The sequence below is a fragment of the Castor canadensis genome, chromosome 14 (genome assembly GCF_047511655.1).
Source record: "Castor canadensis chromosome 14, mCasCan1.hap1v2, whole genome shotgun sequence".
Lineage (NCBI taxonomy): Eukaryota > Metazoa > Chordata > Mammalia > Rodentia > Castoridae > Castor > Castor canadensis.
In genome coordinates this window covers 79,377,870-79,405,854 of record NC_133399.1, presented here as the reverse complement: position 1 = coordinate 79,405,854, position 27,985 = coordinate 79,377,870, and the positions used below count along the sequence as shown (strand labels likewise).

At 36.7% G+C, this 27,985-nt stretch overlaps 2 protein-coding genes across 3 annotated transcripts in view; one reads left to right on the top strand and one right to left on the bottom strand.

Moving 5' to 3' along the window:
* Nucleotides 1-52: 52 nt before the first annotated feature.
* Rwdd4 (RWD domain containing 4) lies at nt 53-20,044 on the bottom strand. Its single transcript, XM_020169100.2, has 7 exons — nt 19,753-20,044; nt 15,490-15,570; nt 10,966-11,075; nt 10,735-10,882; nt 9,238-9,355; nt 6,963-7,012; nt 53-1,859 (listed from the first exon to the last, which is right to left on the bottom strand). Exons 1-7 carry the CDS (start codon nt 19,774-19,776, stop codon nt 1,827-1,829), a joined length of 564 nt encoding a protein of 187 aa, XP_020024689.1. The 5' UTR covers nt 19,777-20,044; the 3' UTR covers nt 53-1,826.
* Nucleotides 20,045-20,223: 179 nt separating this feature from the next.
* Trappc11 (trafficking protein particle complex subunit 11) overlaps nt 20,224-27,985 on the top strand; it is a 38,434-nt gene continuing 30,672 nt past the window's right edge. The window contains exons 1-6 of one of the 2 annotated variants that reach the window (XM_074054889.1): nt 20,225-20,383; nt 22,208-22,269; nt 22,780-23,004; nt 25,416-25,585; nt 26,288-26,358; nt 27,226-27,340. In XM_074054889.1, the coding sequence (XP_073910990.1) occupies nt 22,801-23,004; nt 25,416-25,585; nt 26,288-26,358; nt 27,226-27,340 (560 nt within the window). In that variant the 5' untranslated portion in view covers nt 20,225-20,383; nt 22,208-22,269; nt 22,780-22,800. Of the gene's footprint in view, nt 20,384-22,207; nt 22,270-22,779; nt 23,005-25,415; nt 25,586-26,287; nt 26,359-27,225; nt 27,341-27,985 lie in introns of both variants that reach the window. The other variant, XM_020169097.2, reaches the window with a different exon arrangement.

Sequence of the window (27,985 nt, the reverse complement as noted above, 5' to 3'; positions counted from 1 at the left end):
ATAACATTAACCATTCTTTTTGAAGTGATTTGAAATAAAACATGTAGAAAAGTCACTATAATTCAGACTTTATTGCTTATTAGTTATGTCATTCCACACAATTTTAAATAAACAAACTTTGAGAAAATATACTGGGAGCATTAAACAGATGATGGCAATATTGATGAAAATGTTCAAGTGTTTTATTAAGGTAACAAGAGGCACCACTGCCACCATCACCCCCAGAAATTTGTACATTTCATATAAAAAGAGTAAAAATAGTTCATTGGCATTTAACTAGCATTATTCTTTGTAATCTAGGTACCACGATAAACCTGACCAGTTTCAGAATCTTCAGTAAAACAAATTTTTTTCCACTACCACATGTTTCTTCAAAAAATATGAACAAACAAATAACATAACAACAAAAATTACATACACACAACCTTGAAAACAAAAGTTGGCATATTCTAGTGGTCCTCAACTTTAATATGAATTCAAGAAACAAAATGTGATTCAGCTTTTGAAAATGAGATTAAACTCCTTCACTATAATTATATTTACTTTATAATTCAAATAACTTAACTGAAGCAGGATTAACTTTGTAAAAACCATGGACATATCTCAAACTGCTTTTATGCCAAGGTAATTTCTTTAAAAGTTAATCACTCTTTAAAACTTCAGTCGCAAACTGCACATGTGTAACTTGATGTACTAACAATCTACCGTCCAGATACATAGCAGTAATTCTAAGTGTTCTTAGAGATGGGGAGCATATACAAAGTCACTGTAAATGACACAAAAACATCAATAACTTTTTCTAATAAAACTGTACCAGTAGTTTCTTCTATTAATGATTTTTTAAAAGTTAAGCACATATAGCAGTTCAGCATTTGAAAGACTCCTATATTATTAAAAAGATGCAGAGGTTGAAAAATATATTTGGATACTTGAAAAGACACTACGAAAAAAAATAAGGACGAAATGTGGTTTTATGTTGAACTTGAACCCATTTAAAGATCTCAGTTATCCAACAACTAAAATTACCAAAATAGCAGATAAATAGTATTTATTAAAATCACTGTCTCCAACAATACAAAAATTAAATATTAAGGCATCTTTTATTCCCATCCTGGCATATGCAGCAAAGAGAAATGTTTTGAATAAAAGCCTGCACTTATTAAAATGCTTTCCTAAGTATCTGGCAAATTTGTTTTTATATTCTCCTATTACACATATCATTGAAAGCTCTCATGATCAAACACCTTGACCCAAATCAAGAAAAGAATAAATAGACATCAATTTATTAAAGGGAAGCAGTTCATTTTTAAAAAATAAAAAGGAATTACAAAGAGTTATCATGTAAAGTTCAAATATGGGAATTTAAATTTCTCTGAAGCAATTCATACTTCAGTAACTAAGCAAAAGAAGAGATGAAGACTTTAAGATGAGAAGCCTGTTAATATGGATATGCTATAGAATAACTATAGACTCAACATTCTCTACTGACAGCTTGAAAAGGGCTTCGTACTCCTTTAAACATTACCACAGCTATCAGGGTAAAATCATACCAATTAATACTGACTATTAGTGCTCATCTTTGTCCTTTTACAAAGCTCAACGGGCTCCATAAAGTATTCTAAAGAGTAACATTTTCACCTTTTATTAAGGCAATTTTGAGAATTTAATACAACCCGATCTCTTCATGAACTTTCTATGTTTTTACATAAAAACATACAAAAACTTGTATTTTATAAAAAGCCACCTCAATATCAGAAAATAGTAATGAAAGATGTTGAACGTAGTTTACTTGTTAAAGATGCTTTCCTTGTCTCAAATCCCAAGGATTATTCATCATCTTTAGAGCCAGTTTTGCTTAACTACAAGAAAAATAGAGAAAAGATATTCAATGTTTAAGTAATCATAGTACTTGAGCCATCATTTCCACTCAGAATCAAAACTAAGTAGACAGAAAATAAAGTCCAAGTAATGTGAATTTTAAGTTATCTATTGCTTTTACTGTACATAATTGCTTTTCAACTTTAGGCTTAGCTACTTCAAACAGGTTTAAAATAAAATCTTAACAAAAGCATAACCTCAACAGAACAAGGGGAGAAAATAACCCTTGAAGTTTTCCAAGAGATAAATTTGAGCCAGGAATATATCAATAGAGGTACCATTTATAAAATGAATGATATTCTTCTGTTTTCTATCACAGACAAATTCTGTGTGTGTGTGTATGTGTGTGTGTGTGTGTGTGTGTATGGTGCTGCTAGGGATTGAATCCAGTGTCTTGTGTATGTTAGGCAAGTGCTCTACCACCCTCCCAGCCCAACAGACAAAACATTATTTTTTAGTATTTATTTTTAAAAGTTATGTGGTTAAAAAAAAAAACAAACCTCATAATGTAAGATTTGCCAGACATAAACATCTTAAATCGCAATTTTTTGATAAAAATCTTTGGCAGAAGTAGACAAATTTGGGGGTGAGGCAGATAAAGTTCTCAAATCATACAAAGATAATTCTGATTAGAATAACCATCTAGTCACTAAGAATCCCCCAGTGCACCTGGTAACTCCTGAGCATATGGAAAGCTGGGGACAGAGAAATGGCTTAAGGTAGCAGTTCTTAAACACTGTGGACATCCTTATGCTCTAAGTAGCTTCATCATTATCATTATTATTATTTTAATGTGCATTTAAAATTAAAACTGAAGTTTCATTCATGTAAAACCATTAGATGAAAAGCCAGTAATGTATTTTAAAGAGAAATAACTACATTTTCTAAAACAAAATTTAATGTGAAGAGTGGTGCTAGTTTTACATTTTTGCAAATCTCTATTATTTAGTTCAATACAGGACAGGAGCCTCACAAATCTGCTCCTACAGAAAAGCAGATATTGTGGAAGACAGCAGGGCAGAAGTACTAAGAACAACCTGAGTTAATAGTGGTTTAGATCTCTAAACCTACTGCTTTAGATAATTCTAGAAAACATAAGAACACACAAAAGCACCCATTCTGTTAGCACTTTACTAGAGCACTAGTGGTGCTGTCTTACACGTGTAGCTCAGGGGTAGAACACTTGCCCTGGGTTCAATCCCCAGTATAAGAGAACAAATCTTTTCCTGTCTCCCAAGATTACTACGTTTGAAGCTTACTTTTTAAATTTTAAACTTCGAATTCTATGCCTATTACCAAGGATTCTCTTAAAAACATCTAAATAAACAAGCAAACAACTTTCAGAGTTAGGGAAAAAGGAGCACTTTCACCTCCTTTACATCAAGCAGATTATTTTTCTCCTCACTTTCAGCTGAGACCTGCTGTACTGGGGAAGCAGCATTCTAAAAAAATTACTCATCCTGGAGCATAGAGCATTTGAGGAAAGAATGGATTCAGTGGGTGAGCTATATGAAGTGTCAAGCAGGCATCATGGAAAGGTAGACAGACACCACCACCAAAGCTTCACTGTGTAGACATTTCTATAGGGTCAGCCTCCTTCCCAGGAAGAGAGGAAGAAAAACTCTGCTTTATTCTGATTGCACTCTGAGGCTCACAACTCCCAGGTAATATTTCTGTGCTACATTCTAGAAGTACAAAAATTATTTTTAACAACTTTCATTAAAAAATGCATTCCATGGGCCAAATAGCTGACTTTAAAATAAACTTTTGGGCTGGCAGAGTGATTCAAGTGGTACAGTGCCTGCCTAGCAAGCGTGAAGCCCTGAGTTCAAACTCCAGTACCACCAAAAATAAAAAAAATTAAAATAAATAAATAAACTTTAGAGCTGGAAGCATGGCTCAAGCGGTAGTGTACTTGCATGACTCTAACTTCAAACTCTAGTACCACTAAAAGAAAACCAAAACCAAACCAAAAAACCCCAACTTTAAGAATATGCTGATTGCAAATTACTCATGCTGTGTGTCCTCATTAAAACCCTATTCTTTACTCTTGGGTCATGTGAAATACTTCATCATAGCACTTGTGGCACTAACCGGCATGTAAAACTTATTTCATGAAGTCCTACAAAGAGAACTAATTTATTGGGCTGGGGATACAGCTCAGTGGTTGGGTGTTTGTCTACCATGCACGAGGCACTGGGTTTGATCCCCAGTACCACAAAAAAAAAAAAAGAGAGAGAAAGAGAACTAACTTATTGCATTAAGTATCAGTTTAATATGTTTAAAACTAAACAGTCTTAAACAATAAAACCAGAAAATTTTTCTTGGCAATGACAGACAACTACATTTAAGGTCTGTCCTTAAAAATAAAAAACAAGAGTGATTTTACCTAAAAAAAAAAAAAATTAAAGCATTAAAAAAAAATTAAAGAATTCCTAGCCAGAGCAATTAGGCAAGAAGAAGGAATAAAAGGAATACAAATAGGTAAAGAAACTGTCAAAATATCCCTATTTGCAGACGACATGATCCTATACCTTAAAGACCCAAAAAACTCTACTCAGAAGCTTCTAGACATCATCAATAGCTATAGCAAGGTAGCAGGATATAAAATCAACATAGAAAAATCATTAGCATTTCTATACACTAACAATGAGCAAACGGAAAAAGAATGTATGAAAACAATTCCATTTACAAGAGCCTCAAAAAAAAAATCAAATACCTAGGTGTAAACCTAACAAAGGATGTGAAAGACCTCTACAAGGAAAACTATACACTTCTGAAGAAAGAGATTGAGGAAGACTATAGAAAGTGGAGAGATCTCCCATGCTCATGGATTGGTAGAATCAACATAGTAAAAATGTCGATACTCCCCAAAGTAATCTACATGTTTAATGCAATTCCCATCAAAATTCCAATGACATTCATTAAAGAGATTGAAAAATCTACTGTTAAATTTATATGGAAACACAAGAGGCCACGAATAGCCAAGGCAATACTCAGTCAAAAGAACAATGCAGGAGGTATCACAATACCTGACTTCAAACTATATTACAAAGCAATAACAATAAAAACAGCATGGTACTGACACAAAAACAGACATGAAGACCAGTGGAACAGAATAGAGGATCCAGATATGAAGCCACACAACTATGAGCAACTTATCTTTGACAAAGGAGCTAAAAATATACGATGGAGAAATAGCAGCCTCTTCAACAAAAACTGCTGGGAAAACTGGTTAGCAGTCTGCAAAAAACTGAAACTAGATCCATGTATATCACCCTATACCAAGATTAACTCAAAATGGATCAAGGATCTTAATATCAGACCCCAAACTCTTAAGTTGATACAAGAAAGAGTAGGAAATACTCTGGAGTTAGTAGGTATAGGTAAGAACTTTCTCAATGAAACCCCAGCAGCACAGCAACTAAGAGATAGCATAGATAAATGGGACCTCATAAAACTAAAAAGCTTCTGTTCATCAAAAGAAATGGTCTCTAAACTGAAGAGAACACCCACAGAGTGGGAGAAAATATTTGCCAATTATACATCAGACAAAGGACTGATAACCAGAATATACAGGGAACTTAAAAAACTAAATTCTCCCAAAACTAATGAACCAATAAAGAAATGGGCAAGTGAACTAAACAGAACTTTCTCAAAAGAAGAAATTCAAATGGCCAAAAAACACATGAAAAAATGCTCACCATCTCTAGCAATAAAGGAAATGCAAATTAAAACCACGCTAAGATTCCACCTCACCCCTGTTAGAATAGCCATCATCAGCAACACCGCCAACAACAGGTGTTGGCGAGGATGCGGAGAAAAAGGAACCCTCTTACACTGTTGGTGGGAATGTAAACTAGTACAACCACTCTGGAAAAAAATTTGGAGGCTACTTAAAAAGCTGGACATCGATCTACCATTTGATCCAGTAATACCACTCTTGGGGATATACCCAAAAGACTGTTACTCCAGAGGCACCTGCACATCCATGTTTATTGCGGCACTATTCACAATAGCCAAGTTATGGAAACAGCCAAGATGCCCCAGCACAGACGAATGGATTAAGAAAATGTGGTATCTATACACAATGGAATTCTATGCAGCCATGAAGAAGAACGAAATGTTATCATTCGCTGGTAAATGGATGGAACTGGAGAACATCATTCTGAGTGAGGTTAGCCTGGCCCAAAAGACCAAAAATCGTATGTTCTCCCTCATATGTGGACATTAGATCAAGGGCAAACACAACAAGTGGATTGGACTATGAGCACATGATAAACGCGAGAGCACACAAGGGAGGGGTGAGGATAGGTAAGACACCTAAAAAACTAGCTAGCATTTGTTGCCCTTAATGCAGAGAAACTAAAGCAGATACCTTAAAAGCAACTGAGGCCAATAGGAAAAGGGGAACAGGTACTAGAGAAAAGGTTAGATCAAAAAGAATTAACCTAGAAGGTAACACCCACGCACAGGAAATCAATGTGAGTCAATGCCCTGTATAGCTATCCTTATCTCAACCAGCAAAACCCCTTGTTCCTTCCTATTAATGCTTATACTGTCTCTACAACAAAATTAGAGATAAGGGGAAAATAGTTTCTGCTGGGTATTGAGGGGGGGGGAGCGGGAGGGGGTGGAGTGGGTGGTAAGGGAGGGGGTGGGGGCAGGGGGGAGAAATGAACCAAGCCTTGTATGCACATATGAATAATAAAAGAAAAAAAAAAATTAAAGCATTCCTTCCCATTGATGGGGTTTCTTCAGGTTCCATATTATCCAGAATTTAGAGTCATATTTAAGCACAGCCATCCATGAGATATGCCTAGATAAACAGTCACACTTTATTGTAATTATAACTCAGGTATACAGATTTTCCTTTATTTAAGAAAAGAAATCTAAGATTGAGGGTGTTAGGAAGCAACAAATGTGAAGGAATTAAAAAATACTTACATGCTAAATATGAAAAAGTAAACAATATCCCAAAGAATTCCATAGGTTGCAGGGAAGAAAAAGGAAAACACAAATTTTATTATTTGACAGCAAAACTTACAAAACAATTTTAAGTCTAAAATGTAAATATTATATACCTTCACAACATCAACCCAGTTCCAGCCTCGAGGAAGTTCCCCTTTATGATCTGGAGAAAAAAACATAGTAACTTTACTTCTAAGACTGATAAGCTATTTTTGAATTAGTTAGTGTTCAAGCAAATAAGATTTTATATGTACGACAAAGATATTCAAAGTTTAAATCACATACTACTAACGTGGTAAAACAGTTTATCACCTTTGTAAATTGACAGCACTGTTCTGGGAATACTTGCAACATATGGAGGTATATCCTCCTTTTACATCTACTTGATTTCCATTCAAGACAAAACCTCTTATTAAAGAAAAAATATGCAAGTGGGATAGGATCAATTTATTATGTTAATGCATTTGCCCAACTCTGCCTTATATTAGGTCACTACTTACTTTTTTAAGTTGTTTTAGTTCACTCACTGTTTTACAAGACAGCATTTCACATCAGGAAGTTAGGTTCAACACAGGAGGCCTCATAAACCAATGTTTGGCTTCAAGTCTAAAAGAAGCCTAGTTAACTTACATATTAATTGTGCTCTGATAAAATATTCATTATTTAATCTAATATTCTTAAAAATAGCTTTACTCTACTGAGTAATGCTTGAAAATAAAGCCATAAGAACTTATAGTCTACAGATTGCTTTCTTTTCATAGAGTTTTAAAATTTAAAGGACAGTTTAACAAATACTATTTTAAAATTGTTTCAAATGGCTTGATTTTCTTTATGCTTCATCTATGCTATATGTCTCATCTTATGAAGCCATCAAATCTGCATTTAAAACAAGCATATTACATAGACTGAGCATTTCTAATCCAAAAATCCAAAACCCAAAATGCTCCAAACTCATCCAGAATCTCATTTTGGATTCTGGAGTATTTTGAAGTTTGAATTTTCAGATTAGGATTGCTCAACTGGTAACTGCAAATATTCCCAAATCTGAAAAACACTGAAATCTGAATACTTCTGATACCAACCATTTTGGATAAAGGATATTCAATCCGTATTAATTTTATACAAAGGAAATACAGAAACCAACTCCATGATTCTTATAGGAGAGAAAGAATATTACTAGACATCAGTTTTAAATGCTAATCGTTCTTTTATCTTTCATACCAATCAGGATCCTACCCCATTGCTAAGTTACTGGTTATGAGGGGCACAGTGGCAGATCACCAATTCTGGTTAACTAAAGCTTACCCACAGTGCCGTGGCTCTCTTATTAAAAGTTTTATTTAGAATGAAAGCTCCAAGTCACAAACTTGAATTCTCTATTACAGGAAGATAATGACTAGCTGGGCACATCAAAGAAATGAAGGCAGGAAGACATTAATGACAGGAAATGATCACAGGTCTTTATGCATGAAAGCAATAAATAGCAACTGACAGATACTAAAACATTCCACAAGAGAGTAACCAAAATTTTGTCTAAAAAACCAACTATAATAGCTAATAATTTATTACTTTAGTTGTTTATACAATGATGATGCTTTGACATGTGATTTTTATTTCATGAATCATTACAATTTCAAAAATGTATTTTGGGGGCTAACACAGGGTTGCTTCTCTTTATTCTTCCACAGACAAACATCAAACAAAATCTAAACCATCAACCCTACTATCCTTTTACAAAAGAAATGGCATTTAAACCCTCCCTCACCAAAATTAAAGGTTCAGTTCTCAGTAGAGGGCAGTTTGTAACCTTACACCAGAACAGATGCACACATATTTAAGTAAATATGTGTTGTATACACATGATAATGGCCTCACTTTCCCTAATTTGGAAAAACTTACGGACTGATACCATAATCCTTTTCTAAAGGACTCTGATTTATGGCACATGGAAATTCTATTCTTAATTCTTACTGTTGTAAAAATAAGTATAGACAAAAAATACTAAATTATTTACTGTGCTAAGACCTAATGGTGTTCTAGACTTTTTATTTCAAATGAAAGTGAAGTTCCCATAGAGGTAAATGAATAACTAAATCCCAAACATGTTACAGCATACAAATAGGACACATGCTTTGTATATTGTTGTAGTGTTCCCATTTCAAGACTCAGTTCTGGTTACTTTGAGACTTAGTTACCTTCTTTTCAAATGCTATCTCTTATGCTGATATTGTAGTCAATATTTACAAATATATACAGTATTCTTGTACTGTGACCCAAGAGATCTCTGATCCAAAAGTGGATCTTCTAAATCTACATATATTAAGCACCATGACACAACAAAAAGATATCCATTTCTCTACGCAATAAAAGACAAGAAATAACACAAACCTGTTTTATCTGCCAGCTTACGTTTCTGGGCTTTTGAGAGTTGTTCTTTTTTATCTTTTTTCTTACTTGATGGGGCTATATTAGGAGTTTCAGCTGAGATGATATTGCTTATGGATGTCTAAAAAACAAGAATGGCTCTCAGACTCATGTCTTAAAACTTACTGAGTTACACTATATACAACTACATCCTGAAATGAGTCAGTAATTTCTGGACCTATAAAAGAATGCCACTTGTATTGTTCACATACTAAATCAGGTGCCCTTAACACATTATTGGTTTTGTGCCTTCAAAAGATCACAATCACATCAAAAGACACAGGTTAGTGCAACAGTTAAAACCAGAACCCTGAAAAGATCTGATAATCATATATTATGTTGAAAATCTGAGGTTCCAAGATAGTTTTAGAATTCAGTTAGCTTGCTTGTAAATTTAAACATATCTTTAAAAAAAACCCACATCTACCTAGAACGTCCTGATTTCCTGAAGAAATCTTTCACACATTTGGGTTGGTGTTGTCAGTGTTTATGATAGCTAAAATTAAAGTGCTTACCAGGTGACAAGCATTACTGCAAATGTTTTCCATATACCACTCACTGGATCCTTACAACAATTTTGTAAGTAGATACTCTATAACCCCTAGGATACAGATGAGAAACTGAGCACAGAGACATTTAGGAAACTTGCCCAAAGTCACAGAGTTAATAAGTGGTGCAGTGGGGATCTGAACCCAGGAAGGCTGGCCCTCAGCTCATGGTCTTTGCTACCTCCATCTACTGCTTCTCCATTTGCTTCTCTGACTTCTGCTGAGGTCATGGAAGCCAGAACCACTTAAGCAGAAGACAGCCTTTGCTGCTAGAAAGCTTCTAGTTTGGTTCACAAGACAAAACTCAATTAACAATGAGCCCTTGGTGTAAAAAGGACCTATGTTAGATGTTTGAAGTCATAAAGATGATTGCTTCAACTATTTACAGCATAATAAGCTCATGGAGAAAGAAATTTCATACATATTTTAATACTACATATATTCTTTAATTATCTAAGCTTTATAAAGAGATTAATAAATTTTTTTAAATGCTAGGTTCTACAGTACCTGTTTTATTTGTTTTCTTTTTGAGATACGGTCTTGGTATATAATCCAGCCTGGTCTAGAACATACTATGTAGCCCAGTTTGGCCTTGAACTCATGATGCTCCTGCCTCAGCTTCCTAAGTGCTATGAGTATAGGGGTATGCCACCATGCTTGACTTCAGTAACTCAGTTTTGATGGGCATAATAAGTATTTTAGTTTTAATGACAGGTAAAAGAATAATTTCATTTTCTAAGTTAAGTAGAAGAAATCTAAAATTCATTATTCTTACTTAAGTCAGATGTAACTTTCATTTTAAATCTCACAGTCTCCTTCAAATTTGCCAAAATATTATCTAGCAAAAATTCATCTCAAGGAGACCAAAACCAACACAACAACAAAATCTGGAAAGAAACAGTTATATACTCACTGTAGAATTAATGGGATGGTGATTCTCCATGAACTGCTCTTTATTGTCCTTGGCATATTCAAACAATGTATAGGTCATAGCAGTGCCAAGGTTAACCTCCACTGCTTCCTGTAACTTGGCTAGTATACTCTGCTTTACAGCTGATGATCTGCAATACAGAACAAACATGTTGTCAAGAGTAAAGTAAAATAGGGAATAAAATGAAAAAACAATGAAAACAAAGCTACTTACATTGTGTTGTTAAAAAAAGCATTCATAGATATAATTGGAGGTGTTTGGGGGTATGTTTCTGTCCAGGAAATCTCTATTAAGAAGGCCTTGGGATCGCCATTTTCACCTATCTGAAGAAAAGGGAAATCTTAGGCTTGTGAAAAGTGTTAAAAGAGACAAAGTACTAAATTATGATCTTTAAAATGATTAATTCTTTCCAATACTCATGTGCAAATCAGAAGTATAATATTTTGGAAAGTTCAGGGTTAAAAGCTAAGACTGAGCTGGGGTCCAGAAAATACAGTCTGAATTTTAATTTAGCCCTGGTCTGCCTTAACAGGTTTAGTTTATGCCCATGGTCTGTTGCTCAATCAGCTAACTAGCTTTTCTAGTACAAAGAGTACATTTTATACAAAGTTTTCTGAGGATAAAGATGAAGACATCAACTTGGGGGAAAGGAGAAGAGAAGGGACAAAAATGATAACTTACAAACTTGAAACATTTCATCTTTAAGTTTTCCAACTGCTAAATCATAATAGGCACCAAGAACAAGTAAATCTGTATGTATTGGCACAATCCCGAGAGATCAGAAAATGAAGTGTAAAATTGAAAGGAAAGAAAAAGGCAAAAGATAAGGAAAAGGAATGCTTTGGGTTAAGCAGCAACGTCAAAATAATTTAAGAATGTTTTTTATTTCTTTTGCTCCCCAACTTCTTATTTAAGTGTTTTTTTTTTCTTTTTTGGTGGACTGGGGTTTACAAAGCAGGCACTTGACCACTTGAGCCACACCTCTAATCCATTTTACTCATATTATTTTGGAGATGGGGATCTCTTGAAGTATTTGTTTGGGCTGGCCTCGAATTGTGATCCTCCCAATCTCAACCTCCTAAATCACTAGGATTACAACTGTGAGCCACTGGCACCCGCTATTTAAAACATTTTTAACCTTAAAGAAAGACTGAAAATAGTGAATGTTGATATATATTTACTAAGTATTTTTGCCCATTTATTTCTTCCTTTCCCCCATAGAACCAACACTCACTTCCCAACTGTGTGTTTTTTTTTGCCCCCTCTTTGTTTTTTGATGAACCATTTTAAAGTAATGAAGTACCTTCAGATATCTATGAGCAAAGTATCCTCAGGACAGTCTCTTCTGTAACCACAAGGCTACTGTCACACTCAAGAATACAACATTGATGTAAAAATATAATATGTAATTCATATTAAAAATTCCAAACTCCATTAAATATCCCTTAATAGACATCACCCCTAATCTACAAATCTAAAATCCATTGAAGGACCATGGATTGCTTTTGGTTGTCATGTCTCTTTATTCTTACTTGATACAGAACAGTTCCTAGCCCCCTCTCCTGCTTTTTATGTATTTTACGACAATAATCCAAGCCGATTTTCTCATATAACATTCCTCTGTTCAGGTTGAAGCTGAACATTTTTGGTATGGATACCATACAGGTAAAGTGGTATGTTCTCACTGCACCATAAAGGAGGCAAATAAACTCTTCTGGAAGCATCATTGGTGATACTAAGTTTGGTTACTTAGTAAGGCGATATTTTGTTCAGACCTCTCCAACGTAAAAGTACCTTTTCTTTTTGCAACTAAGAAGTAATGCTATAAATTATGTGGATTCCCTGTTTCTCAACAACCTTTTACCCAAAGATTTTAGTATCCAGTAATACTGCTGGTCTGAATCAACCATTGCATTAGTGGCTGCAAAATGGTGATTTCCTACTAAAACATGAACTAGTCCATGAATCAGCATTATTTCCTCTGTATTTTATACACTTATTTTAAAAATATTTATTTTAACCAACAGCAGTAAGATTTAAAAATTTTTACCTTAAATTACTATCTGATTTAACCTTATTTTCTGTTTTTCATCTTCTTTCCCTTACCATCAATCATATTCCATACAGATATATAAGATAAGATTGAGAAATCACACCAAATAAATTTAGGGATCTGTTGGTATACCTGTGTAAGTTGATTATGTGCGTAATGAATGTTATCCGTGTATGCTTGAATACAGAGACAACTAAAAGTGATGAAGGTACTTGCTTTATGCAGTCATGAGCGCTTATTCAAGATGCGTTTAAAAACAAATTGCCATGTTTCACATCGTGATAGGTGCTGAAGATACAAAGATAAAGGCAAAATCATTCCTGTCTTCAAAAGAGACTAGACATTTAGATAACTCACTAAACTGCAGTATGAATAGTAGCTTAAAAGTGAAAGAACAAAGTCTTCAAAGTCAGGGCAGAGGTAGGAGAAATGGGCCAAATATATCACAGAAGAGGTGTGAGTTAGGCCTTAAAGGGAAAGCCAGATGAATAATGGATGAAAAGTGAAAGAAAGAGCAATCAGTGTGCCCAAAGACATAATATTTAAGAAAAACCAAAATAATACAGGAAAATACTTAAGAATTCATTATGTCTACCTGACGTTTGGCTGGGGAAGTTTGGAGAGGCAGTTTAAAACAAACAGGATGCTAAGTGGCAAACTAAGGAATACAACTCTCATTCTGTAAGCAAGAGAAACCCATGGAGAAATTTTTTAAACAAGGGAATGGTAGACTACGTAAGTATTTCAGAGAGCTAAGTAGCAGTCTGTTGGAGGACTGATGGTGGCATGCAAAGGCGGAAGGTGAAGAAAGAACTGAAAGCAAGGAACTCATTTAGGAGCCTTATAAACCATTCTGTACAAGAAATGAGGGCCTAGGCCAGGCATGGTGGTGCAAACCCATACTCCCAGACTAGGGAAAATGAGGCAGACAATGGTGACTTTGAGTTTGAGGTCAACCTGGGTTACATATGGAGATCCTGTCTCAACCCCCTCCACCACCAAAAAAAAGAAACAAGGGCCTGACACAGGTAGAACGCTCTTCCCCTGTCAACACACTAGCTCCAATCTCATGTTTCATCCCTCTTAAGTCTACTCTATAGTGCACACACATCCTGGAGCATTCTGCATTCTATGCTCAATACATAACTAATGTTGTTAATGGACATGTTTAGGGAAGTATAGGAAAATTCCAATCTCTTACTTGCTAAGGAGAGGATAGCAGTGGTTGGGAAAGTTTGGGAAAGCAGCTGGATTCAAACAGAAGGGACTAAGACTTAACTCCATCATGATCTTTGTCATTACAAGTCCCCTGGTTGTTATATTGATGGAGATGGTGTGAAGACTATTGAGTTTGAAGGGGAATAGAGAATTGCAGAGCAGGAAGGGGAGTATCCAAAGGAAGTAGGTATAAAGAATCTATTTCCTTGGGGCTGGTGGAATGGCTCAAGTGGTAAAGTGCCTGCCAAGCAAGCTCAAGGTGCTGAATTCAAGTCCAAGTAGCTCCAAAGGGGAAAAAAAAAAAAGAAAGAAAGAAAGAAAAGAAAAAACAAATTTATTTCCTAGCTGGGTGTGGGAGAGTGCACACCTGCAGTCCTAGCACTCAGGAAGTTGAGGCAGGAAGATTGAGAGTTCAAGGCCAGCGTGGGCTATATAGCAAGATACTGTCTTCAAGAAAAAGAAAAAGAGTTTATTTCTTGTTACAGTCTACAATAAAATCATGTATAAGGATTACTTTTTCATACAATTTATTTTAAATGGTAACAATGTTCATAATAACAGTAAGTCTTTTGTAATAACATTTTCCATTCCACTACTACTTATTTGGAGAAATGATCTATCTAGCTAGCTAGCTAGCTATCTAATTTTTCTGCAAAATAAAATACTAGTATTATTATATGTTGAAGATATATACTTACAAGAAACTCCCACATTTAAAGAAAAAAACCATGTTTTAAAAGCCACATGTGTTTGGAACACAGAATTAAGAAAATATCAACTTCTCTTGACTATACTACAAGGTAATAAAAAGAATACTAGACTTGGGATACATACCTGATTTTAATCCTAATATTTATCAATATCAGCTGTGGGAGCTTAAGAAGCTATGACTGAGAAAAGTCATCTTTAAGGTAAAAGTAAGGCAGGTCTGGTGGTACATGCCTGTAACCCCAGCTATGCAGGAGGCAGAGATGGAAAGACTGTGCTTGAGCCTAAGGCAAAAAAAAGTCAGTTGACACTATATCTCAAAAATCAAACCATGCGTGGTAGTATATGTCTATATAGAATCCCAACTACCTGAGAGATGGTGGTAGGAGAATCGAAGTTCAAGGTGAGAAACTATTTGAAAAATAAACTAAAACCAAAAAGGCTAGGTGTGGCTCTAGGGCCCTGAGTACAATTTAAAAAAAAAAAAAAGCGCACGCGCACGCACACACACACACACACACACACACACACACACACACATACACACACACACACACATTACCTTTGTTTTTAAAAAAGGATCTGAATTAAGTTTTCAAATGCTAAAATATGATTAATGTCATTGTGGTGTTTGAGAAAATAGAATGATAAAATAAATTTAAACCAATAACTTAAAAAAATAAAATTAACATTTTAGCAATCTTTAGATTTTTCTTTTTAGGAAAGCAATAAATGTACTTATTTATGCCATATCTTACCCTATATTGAAATGAAACTGGACTTAATTCCCGGAAACTTTCATCCCCTTCGTAAATAGAACGTAATGCTTCTAGCTCCATCTGAAAGGAAAGACTCAATGAGTTTTGGTTAGAGATATAAATAGATATGAAAGAGTCTAGTTTCTGATTCAAGCCCACCGAACTGGGCTAACTTATACGGCCTCAGATGTTTATGATGGATGTGGACACATGACAATTATACCAATAATACTTAGTTTAACACTATGTACCAGGCACTGCTAAGCATTTTACATTGAATCCCACTTAATTCTCACATGGATCCTGTGAAGAAGATCCTATTTCCATATTTCCTCCTTCCTTCCATGGAGGAAAGTAAGATACAGTTTAAGGCAACTTTATAGGTAAGACACCTAAACAATTAGCTAGCATTTGTTGCCCTTAACGCAGAGAAACTAAAGCAGATACCTTAAAAGCAACTAAGGCCAATAGGAAAAGGGGACCAGGAACTAGAGAAAAGGTTAGATCAAAAAGAATTAACCTAGAAGGTAACACACACGCACAGGAAAACAATGTGTGTCAACTCCCTGTATAGCTATCCTTATCTCAACCAGCAAAAACCCTTGTTCCTTCCTATTATTGTTTATACTCTCTCTTCAGCAAAATTAGATAAGGGCAAAATAGTTTCTGCCAGGTATTGAGGGGATGGGGGGGAGAGGGAGTGGGCAGAGTGGGTGGTAAGGGAGGGAGTGGGGGCAGGGGGGAGAAATGACCCAAGCCTCGTATGCACATATGAATAATAAAACAATAAAATAAAACAAACAAACAAAAAATCACTGAAATGTTACCTTTCAAGTCATGAAACTGTAAGTTTAGTTAGTAGGGTTTTTTTTCAGTACTAAGATTTGAATTCAGGGCTTTGTGTTTGCTAAGCAGGTGCTCTACAACCTGAGCCACACCCCCATTCCTTGGTTAGTAGTTAAAAAATAAAATTATGCTTATTCCATTTCAACTTTGTGGTATTCCACTATGCCCAAGATTATCTAAAACCTTATCATATTTCAGAACTATCTACACAAGTATTTTAAATAAACATTTTTCCCTTAAAATTGGTGGCTATAGAAGTCTCTGGACTTTTCCATTTATGTTACCTGTTTGATGAATGATGGATATTTTAATTATCTCACAGTGCTCCAAAATCCCAAAGTGCTAAAACCATCAGTTGACAAGTGAGAAGAGGCTGAACTCTCTAACTTTAGGCTGGGCACAGTAATATCATTCCAATTTAATATACTGAGTGTGTTTTATAGACCATTTCAAATCTCCCTTCTATAGGAAAGTGAAAAGATGAAAATTACTGAAGGACTATAAAGTTTAAATACAGGGTGTGAATTACTGTATAGACCAACATAAATTCCAGCCAAGGCCTGCTATGTTTTAGCCATTCTTCTGGGACCCTACAGCATTGATGCTTACTGGGTGAGGGACAGGTCACTCAGCCAATCAATGCAAAGTTTGAATTTTTTCTCTTTCCTACTTATTTCTTGGTTCCCTGAGTTTCTATTTCCCCACCAGAATGGAAGTAAGATTTCTGTTGTGAAACTGATATAAATAAAATGTATGAAACCCTGAAAAAAAAAAAAAGGCAACTTTAGAGTATCACTCTGTTGAAGAGTGGGTGTCTGGAGTAGAAAAACCCTAAACTTGGAGACTGAGAAATGTGAAGCACAATAAGCTCCCATTTTTTATACATGTTTATTTATATTTATAATCATTCTATAGAATGGTACAAAGCTTTAAAAAACACTTGAGAGCCACAAAAGGAACTTTAAGAAAAAGTTGGCAGGATCTCCTCAAGATGGGAAATAATTAGGTTGGGAGAGAAAATGCAGCTAATAATTCTGGCTTGCGATATTTCTTAGCACACTGTGATCTTACAAATGAGAAATCTCAATCACTCATGTGATTACTGAAGAATCTCTGAGAACAGAAACAAACACCGACTGCATTTGTTTCAGTTTTCAAAAGAACTGATGTCAAAAATGCTCCAAACAAAAGATGGTGACCTTGATGTACATGGACAAAACTTTAGAACAGAGTAATTATTAAAGCAACAGTGTATGATAACCTGGGAGGGCAGGGAGTAATCTCTAAGACCTAACAAGCATGTGCAAAACAAGAAGTAGCTGCATAACTTTCTCAGGGGAACTAGAGTGGCACATTAGAGAAAGGGGCCAAACTCATTGTACATTTCAGCAAACCTCAGGGTTTCTCTTGCTTCTTTTACAGAAAAAAATAGGAATCCCAACTGGATTCAAGAATAAGTAAGAAGACTGGGATAAACAATGCTATTCAAAATATAGCAATTCTATTTCTGTCCTTAATCATTTCTCATATTTTAATTAACGTCTTGGAGAGGAACAACAATAGAAGGCAGGTTTATTAAATCTGTGGATGATAATTTGATGAAACAGTGAATACGCTGGTGGAAGAATAAGAATCCAGAAAGTACCCGAAAGATACGCTAATGATGAAATTAAACAGGATAAGTAGAACTTGTATGAGGATGAAGACAACTTGCTTTGTATAAAGCACTTAAAGGGCATTAGTTGACTGTAAATCAGAAAACTGTGAAAACAGCATGAGGCCATAGTTTTAGAAAAGGTACATATGTAAACTTAGAATCCATTATAAACACTAGATTCTGGGATAGTAAAGAAACTAAGGAGACTGGATGTGTGAAGAAAAGCTAAAAGGAACCATTTCATTAGGAAAAAAGGGTATGGTTGTTTTGTTTTTGCTTTAGTTACTTTTAGGATAGGGTCTTGTGTTTTTGCCTCAGACCAGGATCATCCTGTCTTGGCCTCTTGCACAACTTGGATTACAGTTGTAAATCACCATGCCCAATTTGTTTGTTGAGATGGAATCTTGTTAACTTTTTTTTGCCTGGGCCAGCCCTGGAACCATGATGGTCTGGATCTTCATCTCCTGAGTAGATGGGATTACAGTTAAAACACATGCACCTGCTTTTTAGCAGCCACCCATGGTGGTTCATGGGTTAAACTTTGAGAAATATCACACTATATATTCTGTGCTTTGCTGGGAGAAGGAACTATTTTTTTAAATTGACATAATAATTGTACATACTTATTGGGTATCATGTGGTACTCTGATACATGTATATATTATACAATGTTTAAGATAAGTAGTATATCACCTCAAACCGTTTCTATTTCTTTGTAAGGCCATTTGAAATCCGTTGCTAGCTATATTAAAGTACATACTACACTACTGTTAACTGTGGTCACTCTATTGTGTAACAGAACATGGGAACTTACTCTTCCTAATTGTAATTTTGTACCCATTGGCTATTTCTCCTCCTCCCCATCTCCCCTGTATCCTCCCTGGGAAGCTTTAATGCCTTGGCTTCATTCACCTGAGAAGAATACCTTAGAAAGGTATTCGGGTGTCAACTAGCTTGTTGGGGTCCTTACAGGTAACTTTCAATCCAGAGACTCCACTACCTCTGTCATGTGAAAATGCTAACTTTGAAGCAACAGATTCTAAATATACGGTGAGCTACTACTCACCTCAAAGAGACTTAGGTTCTAATCCTAATTCTACTGCAAACTCACAGTGCAGGCACTCTGTGGCTTTAGACACTTCCCTCATCCAGACTCGTTACAGAGTTAGAAGGTTCCCCTACAGCACGCCCCTGTGACATTCTCTCCAATCCTAATACATGATTCCACGTCCAACTGACACGTTGCAAAAAAAAAAAAAAATCTAAACTTAAACCATACAAATCTGGTGGCACCAGGTGTGCTCAAGACAGATTTTGTATCCACTGGACAACTAACAGATGGATAAATGGTTTTACCAAATATGGACAGAAACCAGAGACACTGCTGTCACTATTTTCCTCCACCAGAAACTGAACTAACTCAATGAGCTGTACCTGACAGCACATTTTTAAAATTTAAAGGTGGTCAGATGCCAAGACAGCACAACTCAGTTCACAAGGGATTTAAGGACAGACGACCGTGCCAGGGTCGTGCACAAGCACACTCATCTTGTTAAGACCGTGTTTGCAAAGATGAGCAAAGCCGCGGGGGGAGGGAGGCGGACCCCTGCCCCACCCATGCCCGCCGGCTCCCCTCCGGGGCCTCCGAAAAAGTGGGGCACCCCGGCCAGGACCTGAGGGCTCCGAAGGCGAAGAACGCGTGCGGGGGCCTACTGCTCGGGGTCTCCGCGGGAAAAGAGGGCTCAGCCTGAGGGTCTCACCTCCTGGTCCTCGTTGGCACTCATCGCGCAGGGCGCCTCCGGAGCAGACGGCGTTCGCGACAACTAAAAGAGAGGGCAGGGGTCCCGAGGCTGGGGCGCCCCACTTCTGTGCCTCGGCTGCCGAGACGGGGACACACTCTTCGCAGTAGCGGTAGACACGAGTTCACGCGCGCCCCCTGCCCTGGATATAGAGTCAAGGCGCCGGCAGTGGGCTGTGGGCCAGGAGCCCAAGGCCACCACAGGTGAAGCGCCGGGGCGTGGGGAGTGGCTGTAAGGCGGTCACGACGGAAGCTCCGCCCCCTCCCTCTTATCCTGTCTTCTATTGGCTTCTTCTGTCTCCACCCCCAGCTCTTCCTCCTTTAGGAAATGAATCACCCTCCGTTTGTTCTGAGGAACAGCGTAAAGTTCGGGGGTTGCGATTGGTGGTGAGGTCTGTCACTCAGGCCCAGAAAGTGCTTCCTGTGCCAGTGGAGGCGGGGAAAGGGAAGTCCCGCCTAGTGGAGCCGGCTCTGAGGTTGCGGCTGCAGGGAAGGTCCCTTGCGTTCCTGGACACTTTTGCCTCCTTCCCCTTATCCTCTCCCGCTGGCGGCGACCGGCCACAGCTGCAGCGGGCCCAGGGCGTGCGGCCCGGGTGAGTCCGGGTGTGGAGATGTGCGGGGCCAAGCGAGCACTCGGCCTTGCCAGTGCTAGTTTAGGGGCTTGCTTTCTCTAAAGCGTCAATGGTTGCAATCCTGGCGCTTCTTCCCCAAAGAAAAGCGCACTTAAAATTCCAGGGCCTTCCAGGTGTGGCCTTGGGTAGTAGCCGGAGGAGAATTTCGCCTACCTTTAGGGTGCAAGGTTGTTTTCTCATCGGAGCTACCAGGGCAGAACATTGAGACATTGGGGACCGTGTCTTTTTCCCAAGTTGGTTTTTGCTTCACATTCTCGACATCAGCTTTTTTTTTTTTTTTTTTTTTCTCCCCATTCACCATTTCGGCCCCAAACTGCCGTTTTTCGTTTGATCATTTTGTAGTTGGATTTCTCTGGATTCTTACTAGCCTTTGCCCTGCACCCCGAACCTCCAGTTAATAAAGCGACCATGTTGTTTTTTATTTGCCAGTTTGGTTGGGTCACCTCCTGTTGTCTTCCATGCAGAGAGCTCGCTTTCTACTTCTGCAAATTTGGTTTGTTGCTCTACTGGCTTCTAAGACGCCAGGAATTTTCCTTCCCTTGGCTGTCATTTAGAGTCAGTCCATCTGCTCTTGCTCTTAACTGGTGGTCTCTCTGGTCCCATCCCTTTGCCTCAGAATAAACGTGAGCATAGAGCATGGCAGAAATTTCTGGTACAGTTTTCATACAGTAGTTTTTGGAACAGATTTACCATAATTTAGAACTGCTCTGTCCAGCTAGTACCTCACTGTGGCTGTTGAGTGCTAGTCGTAGGCTAGTTGGAACTGCGATGTGTTTAAGTATTAGACACACACCAGATTTTGAAGACTTACTACAGAAAAGGAAAATATTTCATTAACTTTTACATTAATGTTTGGATAATATTTTTGGACATACTGGGTTAGACTATTATTAAAAATGAGTTCTACATGTATTTTAGTTTTTAATGTAACTGCCAGAAAATTTAAAATTATGTGACTCATATTTTATTCTTCTTGGGCAGCCTGGATTTAAAGCTTTGTAAATCATTTCTAGTTCCTCTATTTCTACTCCATATTCAAAGACCTCACCTATTGCTTTTGAACCTCGGGATTATTACCAGACATGAGCCTTTAGAACACTAGTCTAGATTCTTTGGTATTAGGTAAAGGTACCATGTTGGATTTTAACCACCTTGTTTTTATTTTCATCCCTAAGTTCCCTAGAAGTAGAGTATTTCTTTTTCTTGTATTTTTATCCTGAATTCCACAGAGCTGGTGTATTTTTTTTTTTTGTCCTCATATCTTAATCCTATCCTAAAATATCTTAAGTAAGCAATTCTACAAATTTATGTTGTAGACATCATTTCTGGCAAACTTTTGAAGTCATTTTTCAATATCCATTGTTCCTTCAGTACTTAAGCAAGAGATGCCTAGCAGTCTTTCTTTCCTAAGTTATTTCAGTTATAAATACTTCACACTTTAGGGATCCTGTGGTATACTATGCCTCATTTTTCACAAAGATTATATTTGAGTTCTGTATAATTGAGAGCACTTCTTAAAAGAAGTTCATGGCAAATCTTTTTTGGAAATGAATTTTTTTAAAGTATAATTTTGTTTAGGATAAACACATTTTATATCATTGCTTTTCTGAGTCTGCATATTTAAATTTATTATAGGCTCAACTAATACACACCTACTCTCCTAGGGGTTTTCATTCATTATTAGTTTTTCTTTTACAGATTTTGCTTTAAATAGTACACTTTATATTTGTCCTATTATGAATTAATAAGCATTAACTATAATAAGTTATTTCAATAATATCCTAGGCATTGAGAAATTAGATGTTGGCAGTTACAAGAAATTAGAGGAAGATGTACCTTTTATATATGTAAGTCAACAATTTCCTTTTATTACTTATGTTGGAAATAGGCCATGTAGCCTTATTATTTTTATTGTTTGAGACAGTGTCTCCCAGTGTACTGCAGGCTGCCTTGAACTCACTCTGTAGCCCAAGGCTGGCCTCAAATTTGGCCTCCTGAGTGCTGAGTTTAGACCTATTTTAATTTGATCACTTTCTTACCTTCTTGGTCTGTTAATAAAAAAGTTTATTATACATTTTGAGAAATTACTGAAAATACTGATTGGTCTAAAAGTTGTCTACAACTTGTTTTAATGTGAAAGATTTCTTTTAGAAAATCTAATGTAGTTTAATCATTTTAATAGGTCCAACTCAGGAATTAAACTTTTCCCTCTTACTCTCTTCTATTTGCTTGACAATTTGTAGACATGCAAAGCCTTTTGCCTTTTTAAATTTTTTCAAATGATCAGTATTCATGTATTAGATATGAATGTCGTTTTTTAAAAATTAATTATGAATGTATTAACATTTGTATTTCAGATTTTTCGTGACATCTTAAACATGAGTCCCACACAGTGGGACTTCCCTGTGGAGTTATGTTGTCGGCCTATGGCTTTTGTTACACTTACAGGACTAGACGTAGTATATAATGCTGTCCATCGAGCAGTCTGGGATGCTTTCTGTGCCAATCGGAGAGCTGATCGGGTACCAATTTCTTTCAAGGTGCTCCCAGGTGACCATGAATACCCCAAATGTAGACCCAAGGTAATGACATTAAGATTGCATGGGTTCTCTTCCTGTGTGTGTTTATGTGATATGTGTATCTTTCTTGTTCCTATTGTGTGTGCTACATAACTCCTGAATTTATCAAGGCAATGGTTACAGTGGTACTTAAAAGAAACCTTAGGCATTTTCACGTACTTTGTAGTATATTACACATATGTTTAATATTCAGTTATTTTTTAAGCCTTAGAGGAATAATTCCTTTGTTTTTTGGCAGTACTGGGGTTTGAACTCAGAGCCTCATGCAAAATAATTACTTTTAAAAGCTTTCTATCCTATAACTTACATCTTTCCCTCTCCGTTTTTTTAAAGGGAAAATAAAACACCATGTCACCACAGTTGCAGCAAAGTGCTTTTAAAAGGGAGGTCTTACAGTTCCCATTCATCATTGCCAATATCATTATAGAAGACATGGCCTTTGTAATTTGGTTCAATTTCACACATATTTTTTGAGTGCTTGCTTTGTGTTAGGTAATTAGAACCATGCAACAGGCTGGTGATACAAATTTAAAATGATACTGCCCTTGTCTTTGGGGAGGTATACATAAACTAAAACAGTTTACTCAAGGTGGAATGAGGAAAAATGTTGAGTTCAACACTGACTTTTAATGTGAATGACATTAGAGACTAATTTGCCTTAGAAAAATAATAAATATGTGATAATATACTGCATATATATGCATAAATATATAGAGAGAGTGATTATTTTGTGAAATTTACTTTTAAGCAACTGAGTATATTGATTAATTTGTAAATGAGTTTTGGCCTGGCCGACAAATCAATCAAGATAAATCTACCTTGTGTGTGTGTGTGTGTGTGTGTGTGCATTTGCTGTACAACAGTGTTTCGGACAGAGTGATCTCTAGATCATAGATACCATTTTCCTGGGGTGTTTTTTTTAATTCTTTCTCATTTTTATTAGTATATGTTCATTGTACACGGGGATTCATTGTGACAATTCCCAATAGGCTTACTTTGGTTAGATTGCCCCTATCATCTTCCCCCCTACACAACCTCCTCCCTACCTCACTTCAGGCAATTGCAAGAGGTTTCATTACTCTATTGCATATATGTATATGAAATCCATCAACCATATTCTCTCACCTTATCTCCTCCATTTACCTCCCTTCTCCTACAAATACTGCCCCCACACAGTGTACCTATTTTACAGTCCTGTCTTTCATTATTAATTCCAAAGTCAATGTTCAAAGGGGTTTCTTGATGTATTCCCACTGTGAGTATACTGTACTTTAGTCAATTCAACTCCCTCTGTTACTCTCCTTTACCTCTTCCCTCCTACCCCCGCATTGTTCAACAGCCTTTTTGTTTTGTTTTGATGGGACTGGGGTTTGAACTTAGGGCTTAATGCTTGCAAAGCAAGCCATTGGCATCCAGCCACTTGGGGTGTTTTATAAAAGTGTAGATGCCAGGCCTTCTCGGTTAAACTCTGGGAAGGTAAACTGTGGTCTCCTGATCCAAATCAAGATATGGTCACTGGCTAGTTATTTTGCTTTCATATTTGAGTCTCAGTTTCATATACTCATCTCAGGAAACTGAGCTCTCTAAAAACTCATAGTTATTATGTAAGTAATAGCACTGCTGTTCCTGACACTTAACATGCATTTTTTTTTTTAAATATGGTGTTTGCCAAGGAAAGGCCCAGCACAACTCCCCCTTTCTCTTCCCTTAATTCTCCAGTTCAGAATGCTTTTTACTTCTACACCCAGTTCTTTCCTGAGTCCCCAGCTTATTTTGTGTTGGGCTTCCTTACTGTCCCTGTGTTTGCTTGCATGAAGCAAACATTAAACCAGCAGGAGTTGGAGTAGTCTGAGTCAGCACAGGTGATTTGGAAGTAATTTGAAACTTCAGCTGAGATCTTGAAGGCTGAAGTGCAAATTTCCGGTATTCTCCCACTGCCTGGCACTTCTACCAAAGTGACTGCTGTTTTGTTTCTAGTTAAGAATTGTCTTTCAGTTTTTACTTCATCCACACCTAAGGTAGAATGCAGTTATGGCAATATGTCTTTGAAACAAATGAAACAACTTGGATTTTAGACAGTATTTTATTTGAGCAGCTTTTGCAACAGAAAGTGGAATGGGAAAGATTAGAAAGTAGAATTTACTTTGAAAAAAGCTGGGTACTTATTTATAGTGTTTTGAGATCCTCAGCATCCTTAGGAACTCTGGCTTTGCTCATTCTTGTTTCTAGCGTTGAGATTCTATGTACAACACTTGCTGTCTTATTTAGTCTCAGTAGGCCTACATTTCCTCATCTTAACAATGGCCGATGTGTATACTGAATGAGATAAATGCATTTAATGTGCCTGGCACTCAGTAGGTGATTTCTGCTGCTCCTGTTCTCAGATAACTTTTTAACTTCATTGCTGTTTGCAGAGAACGTCATACGAGTGGTACATTCCTAAAGGGATCTTGAAGACTGGCTGGATGAATAAGCATCTGAATCTGGTACCAGCCCTGGTGGTTGTGTTCTATGAACTGGACTGGGATGAGCCTCAGTGGAAAGAAAAGCAGTCTGAGTGTGCGACCAGGGTAGAGATCGTCAGGTATGCGTCCATGTATCAGGCTGGCTGTGGTAGTTTGTTGAACTGAGTACTGGATAGACTGCAGGGGTCACTTTGGTGATCAACAACGTACATTGAAACTTGTTCAGCTCCTAATAAGAAGTGAAAGTATAACGTGTATATAATACCAGGGTATGTGAAGAAATTCAGAAGACATGTTGGTTTGGATTTCCAATTTTTTTTCTTACATTCATGATCTGTTTTAGAGATGATAATTTGCCATTTGGTCCTATTAGATACTTTTCCTTTATTACGATTCAGTTTTAAGACAATTCTTTTGGATGACCTAATATCACTGCATTATAATTCTATAATTTTTACATAAAAGTATATGTTAAACTTCTACTTTCTTTTGTTTTGATGATACTGCGGTTTGAACTCAGGACCTCACATTTATTAGGCAGATGCTTTACCACTTAAGCCACCTACCCTGTCCTTAAACTTCTACTTTTATTGCAGATTCTTGTAAGGATTTGAAGATTGATGTATGTAAGATTGTACTTTTTAAATGGAAATTATTATGGTATATACGTTCTTTATGTGCAGGAAAAGATTTACTCTGATTTTGATCTTTTTAGTTGAAATTTATCTTCAGTTGAATCATCAAGCTTGTATTTATATAAAGCTTTGAATGAATTTAGTTAAAACAATTTAATTAATTTTATTGTTATTTTTCTGTGACAGGCAAAGTTTGCAAGGAAGAAACACAAAAGTCGCAGTGGTTCTGATCCAAAAGAAGACCCCTCTGCCTCCAGGTATCTACAAGTTAATGAATTGATTGCTCTATGCCTCCAGTTCTTAATATCAATTCTTAATAAATAAATCTTTTATGCATTTGGCTTTGAAACTGTAGTATGCTTTTAAAAAGCATGCATGATGCATGAATCAATTTGTTATAAGATAATCAAAAAAGGTTGTAAATCTTAATTCCTACTCCTCCACTTCCACTTATCTCCTCCTTATAATCAAATATCAAAGTGGTTAAGAATGTTATTTACTTACGTGAGCTCTAGTAAAAAAATTTTATTCCTTACATAAAGAAAAATGCTATAGGATTACAATTTTCTCTGGGAAAATGTTTTCATTTTAAATACTTACTTCTCCTTTTCCAGATTTTCATAGGTCAATATTTGTTTTTATGTTGAAACTTGTAGCATGCCAAGTGTTTTTGGAAACTTCCTTCATGAATTACTGCTTTTTTCTGGTGGTACTGGAGTTTGAACTCTAGGCCTCAGGCTTACTAGGTAAGCACTCTATCACTGATATCACTGAACCATGCCCCCCATCTCTTTTTGCTTGTGCTGGCCTCCAACTGTGATCCTCATGATCTCTGCCTCCCAAATAGCGGGGATTACAGCTGTGAGCCACTGTGCACGGCCTTAGTTATATTTTTTGGAATAGCTATCTGATGTATTTGTTGGTGTTACTTGGCCTACCTATCCTGGCTCACTAGGAAATTCCACGATGTTTTCCTGACAGGTTCTCAAGGAGCCCAGGAGTTGCAGTGACATGGTGAAGAGTTGTTTGTTTTTTGTATCCTAATTCCAGATTTGGGGAAATATTAATATAGAAAATACAGTATGTATTATATTTCTCTTTGTCTTTCTGGGGCTTGTCCACAGGAGAAGATGTCATTGCTTCAGAAAGGGCTGCAGCTTTATGTAATGTCTGTGAGCTCTCAGGAAAGTCCTTGTTTGTGCTGCCCCACACTGATCACCTTGTAGGCTATATTATAAGGTAAGTAAATGTCTAGTAAAGTTCTTTTTAGATTATTCCTTAGGAATTAAAAAGTTGGTAGCATAGACACACTTTATTTATTTTCTGTTACTTTTTTTTTAATCTGGTTTACTTGAAGCAGGGTCTTGCTGTATAGTCCAGGTTGGCCTCAAACTCAAGATCCTTCCTGATGCTGGGATTATGGGTATGCACCACCATACCTAGCTTGCTATGCAGTTTTAAAAAGCAACATGTTCAAAAGGGAAGAATTCAAATGGTACAGAGGATACGGAGTAAAGTAATAGTCCCTTTTTTGAACTCCTTAGCACTCCAATTCTCTGTGGCAACTACTCTCAATAATTTCTTGTTTTCTTCCAAAAAATGTTTTTGTATAAAAACTAATACATATATGTCTTTATAATACATGCACATACATAGACATACAAGAAGAAATGTAATATAATGCTCAAAGATCTTCCACTTACCATTGTGTCATTGACACTTTTCCATGTATACATCAAGGCCAACCTCATTTTTTAGAAAGTGTTTAGTTGGACACAGTGGCACATGCCTATAGTCTCAGCTACCCTAGAGTCTGAGATAATGAGGATTGCATGAGCCCAGGAGTTCAGGGGCCTGTCTGGGCAACATAGTAAGGCCTCCATC